At 47.9% G+C, this 10109-nt stretch overlaps 1 protein-coding gene across 1 annotated transcript in view; it reads right to left on the reverse strand.

The window, feature by feature from the left end:
- The window catches only part of GFRA4 (GDNF family receptor alpha 4), a 66556-nt gene extending 59441 nt beyond the window's left edge, over positions 1-7115 (reverse strand). Inside the window, exon 1 of the mRNA XM_088524986.1 lies at positions 6847-7115. Coding sequence (XP_088381112.1) covers positions 6847-6886 — 40 coding nt within the window. The 5' untranslated portion in view covers positions 6887-7115. The remainder of the gene's footprint in view (positions 1-6846) is intronic.
- Between the last annotated feature and the right edge of the window lie 2994 nt (positions 7116-10109).

The following is a 10109-nucleotide window of genomic DNA, read 5'->3' on the forward strand; positions in this document are numbered from 1 at the left end:
CTTTCACCTCCACTTCCCACCTCCAGACCCTCTCTGCTATTTCCTGCTTTCTTGCCTACATGAAGAAGTCTCAAATCACAGGTTTAACACAATTACAGATCTCCTTTGCCAAAACAGTGGGAGAGGCCCACGAAACACAGTGAGTCTTAGAGAAGGTTCCATATCTGGGTTTCATGACATTTCCTTTAGATTTTCCCTGTAATTAGCAGCCTAAAACACCAAAAAAAAAAAGGAGATGAGCTTTGAAATCAAACTTGAAAAAGCAGAAAATTCTCTGAGAATGGGGCACCCAACCTCCTTCAGGAGCTCCTAGGGAAGAACAGCTTGTGACTGTAAGGTCTATAAACCCCAATGAGACCCTGAGGTGACCCCATAATCTTCCTAAGGGGGGAAGCTGCTCTTCTCTCTTGTTTTAACTGGTGATCTGAAACAAAGGTTTTACTTCTAACTTGTGTCTCAAGTTCTTCTTCTCTCCACTTCCAAAGGCTATTCTAGCTCCTAGTGAGCAGAACAAGCCCTGCACCTCACCTCCAATGTGTTTTTAGCCAAGACTGGGAATACCTTCTGGCATTTTTTCCTACACCGAACTCTCAGCTGAGGTAATTCTGCCAGTGCCCTCTCTCCAAAAAGATGATGTTGCTGTGGCAGACAGACCCGGGTGCTCAGTTTGTCTCAAGCAGCCTCACGGGGTCGTATTCTCTTACCAAGAAGAAACAAAACAAACAGATTGAGCTAGAAGGAAAGGAGGAGAAAAAAAAAAAAGGACCTATTGTGAAATTGCTATAACTCAAGTGTCAAACCTGGGGCATAAATCAGCTAACCCTTGCAAGGAGGAGTGTAATTCCTCACTGTGCAGAGCAAACACTTAGGCAAACTCAGCCTTGTCTGGGGCTTTACACAAACAGGTCAAATGGCTTTGATTCATTCCAAACCCTGTCTAATAATTCAGCATGCTGGTTTGCTCCCCTCTCCATTAGTAGATGGCAAACACATCATCCTACCACATAGCCTTTATTACAGAAGATTCAGTGTGCATGGCTTTATTTCACCTCATTCCTTGCGATACCTTTTAAGATGCCTTCTGCTGTACATACTGAATATCAAAGGAAAACACAGACAGCGACAAAGGAAAAAAAATGCATGGCACAACCGGAGACATCTGCTACCTATTTCCAGATAGCAGGTAACAGAGTCAGCTGTAAAATATCCGAGAGATATTGCTGTGAAGGCTGTCACAGAGTGATGCATTTTTCTTAGCATGCATGGAAGTTTTAATCTCAGAAGAAATATGTAGCCTGTTATTAAGATTTGTTTATCCAAAGTTGCAGACCGTGGTAGCTCTGAGAAGCTATGAGTTTCCTCTTTTCCAGGGCAAATCTGAATTTCTTTGGCTGGAAGAAGAGGCAGGTTTTCTGCAGGCTGGCTGCCCATCCCTGCTGCACAGCTAGCTGAAAAGTGCCACAAAAATGATTGCATCTACAACAGACACATGAGGAGTCAGTCTGCAAGCCTTGGACAGTGGTTATGGGTGATGAGGTGGACCCTCACTTTGCCTTCATGAGAAAAGGCAAACTATAGTCATTTCTATTCACAACAGAGCAGATACCTGTGGAGGGTCTGGTATGAACAACAGGGAAAAAATGGAGCAGTACATGTGATAATATTTGCCACATCAGAAGAAGACCAACTGCAATGTTCAAAAGCCTTCATAAATGACCTACCCCTTTGTGTAAAATTGTCATGTTCAGGTCCATGTAAGTCTATAACAAATATTGGCAAGTTTGCTTCAAACAATAGAAAGCCGCCATGCAAAGGAAGGTTCCCTTCCCCTGAGGCTGCCCTGTGTTTTCTTTGCTCTGTTTAATCGAGGATGATGGGATCTCCCAGGAGACTGCTCCAAAGGCATCATCCAGCCTTGCCTGATGCAGCGCTCAGAGCAAAGCCCAAGTATCTCTGTGGAGTTTGTGTGCAGTTCACCCTCCCTGAGCTCACGCTCACATCCCCCCAGGGCTTGTCCTCAGCTTTTACTTGGCCAAGCTCATCTCGGCATCTCCAGAGAGCCCAGGTCACATAGACAGGGTCTCCCAAAATCCCAGCTTGAATGATGTGCTTGGCCATTATGTGCATGGTCATTCTCTTCTCTGGACAAGTAACAGGCACAGGCAGGAAAAGCAAAGTCCACTGGTTTCTCTGATCTTAATTCCCAGCCCTGTAGCATCTGGGCCAGCTTAAAATTCATCAGCCAAAGTGGACAGCTATCCCCTTGGGGGCAAACAGTACATGGCTGGGCCTGGCAATATGTCAAAGAGCAATTTGATCCTGAGTTTGGAAGAAGCCTCAGACAACCTGAACCTCTTCTTTTCTCTGCAATAGCATGGATCCATGAGTTTGAAAACAGCTGCCTGCACTTGCATGACAGAATGGCCCTTAAGTTGGCAGCAGCATGGGGAATGCTGCTAACAACCCTGTCAAAGCACTCAGCAAAGACAGCTATCACAGACAGGCTTTTCCAGTTGGGTTCAATAAATCAAAACCGCTGCACAACTCTTTTTTACAGCATCTTTCATGCAAACGGCCTCCCAGATGGCCTTGGACAGAAAAAGGAACGTGTGCAGTGAGCAGCTGCCTGCAGAGGAAGAGCAGGGATTTGCATGAAGGGAGGTGAAAAGAGGAGAGACTCGAGAGTGGCAGGATGTGGTGAAGACAGTTCTGATCTGGAGATGGGATGGGATGGGTCTGATGGGATGTAGGGAAACGCTTTTTCCCCACGAGGACATCCAAGCAGTGGAACACAGACAGGTTTTGCAGCCTCCATCCCTTGGGGTAGCAGGGTTCAATACCAGGGTAGGTAAAGCCCCTCATAACCTCATCTGAGCTACTGTAAAGTTGACTCTGCCTCAAGCAGATCCCACCATCCCTTCCAACCTGAATTGTCCTATGATCTCAAAGGCAACAGTTTAGGTACATGTCAGGATGACTGAGGGCACCCCAAGGCGGATCCAGGTCCTTCTCTATCACTGTGACCATCGCAAACATCCCCTGGACTCTTACACCAACAAATCCCCAAACTAAGCCACGCCAGTGGCTTAGTTTCTCCACTGTCCATCTCCAGGATCAAATATCCATCCACAACTCCACTTATCCATCGACACCTTCAAACTTTTCCCCTCTGCCCTGATTTTGGAAGTCTGCTCTCACCAGGAGTCCAATCCCAACGCTCCCATGCTCATACTATTGAAGTTAAGATGGCTAAAAGAGGTGAAGGGAATCCATAGGGGGTGGTATAAAAAAGTGCACCTGTACTGAATTGAAGATTGACAGGAACAGGCTTTTCAAAGCTTTCTTCCTTTTTTCTTCCTTTTTATTTCTTTTTTTAGTGAAATATTTCTGTCTAAAAAATGTTTTACTGGGAGAACCACCTTTGAATTTGCTCTCTTCCACTTTTGGACTGAGAAGAAAGGAGTCTCTTTTAAAATATATATATATATATATATATGTATAAGCAAAAAGAAAATAAAGCCCACTGGAGGGTATCAAGGAGGAAATGGAAACCTTGGTAGCAGTATATTTTTACTGAATAGTTTATAAACTTCAGCCACATTAGACATTAGCTTTTATAACTTTTCATTTGATTTTTTTTTTATGAGTCAAGTCTTTTGTGTAAAAAACAATCAACTGAATTTCAGGAACAATGGAATTCTAGTGTAGGACAGAGAAGACATTTCTGTCCCCAAAAGCAAAATAAAATACCATTCACATTAATTCACACTATTTATCAGACTTAACCGGTACTATTTTTTACCCAGCAGTAATTATTATTTAAGGCTCCAGAACTCTGGAAAAAATATTTTCCAGGTGTGGTGAAAATCCACCGCCGATATCCTTGCCGAGGAATAGGCATGGGGCTTGAGGACGGCCTGTTGAGGGAGAAGTTTTATTCCTTCTGAGACAATGCAGAGAGACATAAATATCACATTCTTATTGATGCAAATAAAGGATGGCTCCTGTCAGAACTGACAAAGACACTAATTTAAGCAGCTTTCCCCTCTGTCACACACACACGCATGCATTTTGCAAGAGATTCTGCTCTCCCCCTGGGATCACAGTCCCAAAACCAGGTGAAAATCTGCCAGACGATCTCTTGCGTTTGATTGCATCTGTGAAGAGTCAGTGGGAAACATATGCTGCAAATTATGCTAACAACCGAGCTCAGTTAAAATCTGCCCACTAAACACAGTACTTGTCAGCAGAAGATACCCCAGCCCTCCACCACTGGAGGTTTTGCTCTGCATGGTCCAGATCTGACTCTGGGGGACACATAGGCTTTGCAACGAACTGCTGATTTCAGCTCTAGTCCAGATTTTCATTCTCATCCTTGTGAGTGAGCGAGTGAGTGAGTGAGTGAGTGTCCTCCAGTATCATTTTGCAATGAACAAAGCCACATCCCTGTCTCAAGCTGTGTGCTCCTGCCATGTCCATGCAGCTGCCCCTGGCATTTGTGTTGCTGCTCGTGAGACAGATCAGGATCTAATCTGGCTGAAAAGCATTCCAAACAAACAAACAAAACAAAAAAAGTGTTGAACTAGACCAATTTTGTGGTCTGGCTCAGCCTGGATGCCTGTGCCACCAGGAAGCTGAGTATGAAGTGGTGGCAGGAGCTTTCTGTCCAACCCGGATGATGGTGACACTGCCTAGTTCCACCTCAGAAAGCTGTCATTCCCCTAGAGGTTGCCTCGTCCACCCGACAGCCCCTCAAAAGCAGAGGACACAACAGCGAGGGTCTCTTATTACGGCCCATGTGGCTCCAACTCAGCACAGGCAAAGCTGGGAATTGACACACTTGCAGTTTGAGGAGCTGCAATTTGAGTTGTCTCCACACTGGATCTCCGCTCCAGCACTCCTGATCCCTGCAGGACATCTCCCTAGGCACTTCTAAATGTGCAATCCCTTGTCTATCCATTACGTGCCCATCCGGAAAACATCTAGAGAGGACAACGGCCGCCTCGATGGTGTCCACTGGGAACAGTGCCGAGTCTGCAGGGGTCAAATGCCAGTTCAAAGGTCTTCTGGAGACCAGGAGGCCAAAAACTGAAAACTAGCTGATGATTTCACTGTGAATTGGACCAGGAGCGATGAATGTGTCCTTAAAACCTGTCCACGGATCGCAATTGCATTGCTGATGGTAAGGCGCTGGCCATTTGCAGAAGCTCTTTTCTTTCAGCTACTTTCTCTAGAGAAAATCAATCAGTCACCCAGTCAGTCAATCAGTCAGTCAATCAGTGACTCAGTCAATCTGAACCACTTGGAAAATGGATCCTGCGGAGACCTGGGCTGCCATCCCAGAGGCCCTGCAATCCTTGCAGGGAAGATCTCCAGCTCTGAGGGAGGCTGGAACGTATTCCCTGGCCCCTGAAATACTGAGCCATCCCAACCTGAGGTCTATTCGGACCCTGGGATCCTCCAACCCCCTGGAATGAAATGCTCCAGGATTGGATATGGTACCCTCTGTGGGGCCAAAAATCCCCCAGTGCTGTTGGGACTTGCAAGAGTTGCTGCTGGTGACATCTAGTGACAGGCAGAGCTGACACGAGGAGCTACCTGAAGCTCAGATGGAGCCTTCCTCATAGAGGGAGAAATCTCCTCAAGCTCTAGCCCAGGATCCTGGCTGGCAGCGGGGGTGTTTGGGGTGCAGAGGAGCCACACCGTGACCAGGATACACCATGACGGACAGGAGGTCCCAGCTACAGTGACACATCTCAAGACAATTCCCCCCTGCAACAGCCACCCGAAAAAAGGACCAGTATATCCAAGCCCTTTCGTGGTCTATTTAAGCATGGGCTCATTGTTGGGTTCGCTGTCTCAGAGAAGCGCAATGAAAACAAATAAATAAATTTGAAATAAAGTAATAATGAAAAAAGCACCCTGAAAGGAGCTGTCAGGGTTGCAGGCAGGTGGAGTAAGTCAGCACTGTCTGCCTGCTACTACCAGCATCTTTGCACAGCTCTTGCTGGGGACATGGGTGAGCCACGGGCATTGCAAACTGCCTGCTCCGAGAAGCGGGATGCGAGTGGGATGCTGAAAGCAGGGATGTGGTAGACCATATCCAAATGGATACGGCTGCACGCTGCGGGGGACAGCATGTTCCGCACCAGCACTTGCAGCTGCCTTTAAAGACCTTAGGGGCACAGGGGGAGATGGGGGTCCTTAACCTCGTGCTGCTGGTGCACAAAGAGCCAAGGGCAGCCCAGCCTGTGTGGAAATCTGCCGCGGGAAGCCCTGCCCGCACACGCACATGCAGGTCAGACGGACAGTCAGGACACACTCCAGCACCGTGCACGGTGCTGCACACGCACGGCAGCAGGGATGGAGCTCTCACACCTCCAGTCTGCTCCCACCGGTGCAGAAACCCATGGTTTTGCCCCTGACATTTCTCCAGCCTCCCGCCCATGCTGTACGGCTGCTCAGCACCCACAAAATCTGTGCCATCTCCGCCTCCACCAGCTTATTTTCCCAAGCAAGACATGCATTGTTTGAGTTATTTAGATGTTTCCATTGCAAACAGGAGTGACATTAGGAAAGATCCCAGAGTGGTGAGGTCCAAAGTACATCCAGCCGGAGCGGCAGCCAGCCTTTAACTAAGAGGGACTTGGAAAGCTCCCCCTTCCTCCCCCCAAAAAGATAAACCCAGGTAATGCAATCCTCAGGATTTTCCCCCTTGGCTACTAGGGTTCTCCCCTGGGATGCTGGAGGAGGGTGGGACAGACACCCCATGCTCCAAACAGTGTCAGATAAAACAGCCCCACCAGCAGAAAGTTTCCTCCCCGGGGGGCACGCATCGCTACTCACCCAGGAGGACCAGCGTGCAGAAGCAGAGGATGCCCCTCATCCTACCGCCGCGCTCGCCTCGGCTCCGCTCCGCAGGTGGCCCGGCCCGGCGGCGCCGGAGGATGCGCGGAGGCCGCCCCGGCCCCCCTGCCCTTGCCCGGGCTAGCGCGGGGCGAGCGCTGCCGGCTCAGCCCCGCACTCCCGCCCGCAGCCGGGCCGGGCAGGCGGCTCCTCTTCGCCGCATGCCTCCGGGGCAAGCGGAACACCACTTTTTTTTTTTTTTTTTTTTCCTTTTTCCCCTCTATTTTTTTCCTCCTTTTTTCCTTTTTTTTTTCTTTTCTTTTTTCCTTTTTTTTTCTTTTTTTTTAATTGCTGATGTTGCCTTTTTTCCCCCCTTTCTCCTCTCCAGCAGCAAACTTCTGCGCAGCGCTGCGGGGGATGATGCTCCCCGCCGGTTTATCCCGAGCCGCCCGCCCGAGCCCGCAGCCCGCAGCCCGCAGCCCGCAGCCCGCAGCCCGCGCCTCGCCTCCCCGGCCGCGGACGAGCGGGGAGGGGCTTAGCGCCTTCCTCCTCCTCCTCCTCCTCCTCCTCCTGCTCTTTCCCGGCCCCGCTGATCCCCCCTCTCCGCCTGCCCTCTCCCCGACACCTGCATCTCCAGCGAGCCCCCCTAGTGCCCCGTTTAGCCCCGCTCCAGCTCCAAGTTGTCTTCACACTGCCTCATTGCCCTCGTGAAGAGGATCTAAGGGTTGGACTAGATGATCTCTGAAGGTCCCTTTCAACTGTGATCATTCTGTGATTCTGCCATCCCACTGTTCCCCCGAAGTCCTGTCTCTGTGCTGGGCGCTTGCTTGCAGTGGCACGTCCAGCCCCTGGTCCCAATCCATCTTCTGATCTGAAGGACAAGCAGCACAGCGTGGCTCACACCTGCACGGCTGGACTCTGCTCCCAAAGCTGCCCCTCCTGCATCCGTCGCACCAGGGAAGATCAGGACAAAGCCCATAACTGCCCATGCAGCAACACTTAAGACTGGTGTTGACCATTTATTAGTGGGGACACAGCCCTTCAGCCTTGGGCCACCCTGAGAGCCACCTCCTACCTGCTGCCACCATGGCAATACCTTCCATTAATCCTCCCATGACACAATAGTCTCCTAAGTGGCCCCCAAAAACACCTCAGACATCCTACCACACCCGTCACCCTCCATCTGCATCCCCAAGTGTCCTCCTCCTCCAACCCTATCCAACCCCAGGCTTTGACATCATCCCTTTGTGCTCCCTCCCCACAGCCTCCTGCACCTGTAATCCTCATGTCCTGGAGGGTCACCCTCCCTCAGGGAGCTGAGCAGTAGAGCCTGGCTCCTGCAGCCACCTCTTAATCTTTACGATGATGAGTGAGCATCATTTCCCACCACCTCCATTTCATGCTTGGAATAGCTGAGACACAAAAAATGTGAAGTGATGTCTTCAGTTTTACCCAGTAATTGACTGGCCGTCAGGGTAAGAAGCCACATTCCCAAGTCTGCACCCTATATAAGTGGCCACTCTTACTCCTCCTTCCAATGCAGGCCTGACCTTTAAATGACTTATTTTTCTATTCTTCCCCCCCCCCCCCGCCCCTTCTTTACACCTATTACTCTCCTCTTGCATCCCATGTCCCTCTTTCTTTTTCCCTTCCATCCTCCCTCCCTTCTTCCCTCAAAAACTTTTGCCTTTCTTCATAAGCACAGAGGCATTTTTGGCAAATGAGAGAAATAGTGGGTGTTTTTTTCAAACTTTGAAACATTTTTTGAAAGTTCAGGAGGTTCTTTTGAACTTCTGCAATGAGAAGTTTTCTCTAATGCTAGGTCAGATATTTTGATTAAATAGGTATTATAAACTAATAGATCTTTTTCTTCCCTGCTGGAGCTGTTCAGGGTTTTTAATTTGCATTTCCTAGTGGTGTAACCTTATTAATTCTCCATCAAGTCCCTCCTTAAAACCAGGGGAAATGGAATCTCTTATTTTTCAGGAGAAAAAACAATGCCGGAAAATAATTCGTACAGTTGTTTCTAGATATTATATTTAAAGAGGTTGATTTAAAACAACTTTTTTTTATCCCTTTTTTTTCTTTTCTCTGCTTGGTAAATCAAGAGGAAGGAGTGGTCCATGGTCTTGCTCTCTCCTTTTGAAAGTTTTTGCCATGTACCAATCTGGAGCTGTTCAGTTTAACAGTTTTTTAGTTCTGAGTCAGAATAGGAAAACTATAAATAAATGAATGTCTTTAAAAACTATTTCACATCCAAAATGAGTATTTTCTGAGTTAGTCACTGGGGAAAAATAAAGTGTTAATAAAACCTCATTTAGAGCAAAAAAAAAGATATTGCTTTTGAGCTTTTTTTTGACTCCTTTAAGAGGAGTATGATTGCATTTAAGAAAATTTCAAAATGAAATTGCATTGAAATGCAATTGAAACATCTAGCGGAGAAACTGGGGAAATGATTGGATTTTTCTGCTTATTATTATTTTTAATTATTTTTCAGACTCTTTTTTAGAGTTCTATTTTTGCAGGAGCTATTTGCCTGAAAAAAAAAAGAAAAAGAAGAAATATCTGCTAGAACATATGTGAGGTTTGCATTCTTTTAACAATGAGAGAGTATTTTCCTTGGAAAACCTCTGCTGTCCCCACAGGGGTGAGATAGTCCTACACCTTCAGCCCCAATCCTTTCTGTGCTGAAGGAGGTGACTCGGTTCCCATCAACTCCTGCCTTAAGGGTGAAACAGGGTCAATTGGTTCAGTTCAGTGTCCCATTGCACACAGTGATGCTCGTGGCAGCAGGGATGCTCTCCTTGGCCCTGCACCTCCTCCTGCCTTTGAGCTACCATAACGCCTTCCTTTGGGTCAAACCATTTCCACCCTCTTTGTGTACACATGAAAGGCTGGATCATGCCAGAACTAGCCATACATGAATGTGCTCACTTTTACTGCAGCAGAGAGGTCACCTTCTAAGGCTAAAATTGTCTGAGCATCTCCTTCCAGCTCTAGTTAAGCCTGAGCTTAACTACTGAGCTACTCTGAGCTAGTAGTTTCCCTCTACTGCAGTGCTCGATGCCCATGGCCATCAAGACAGGTTAAAGCGATTGGGGAAAGGACACCAGCAGCAAACACCTCCATCCAAAATGCTGGGGATGGAAAAGGAGACATCAACATGGCCTTGCTGTCTCTTGTCAGGCTAAGGGCAGGCCACAAGCTCTCCTGTCTAGATAAGGGCAAGGATTCTCAAAGAATCAGTGCCATGAAAGCAATGT

Source organism: Tinamus guttatus, unplaced genomic scaffold (genome assembly GCF_059628265.1).
Source record: "Tinamus guttatus ecotype Peru unplaced genomic scaffold, ASM5962826v1 Tinamus_guttatus_pri_ptg000218l, whole genome shotgun sequence".
Lineage (NCBI taxonomy): Eukaryota > Metazoa > Chordata > Aves > Tinamiformes > Tinamidae > Tinamus > Tinamus guttatus.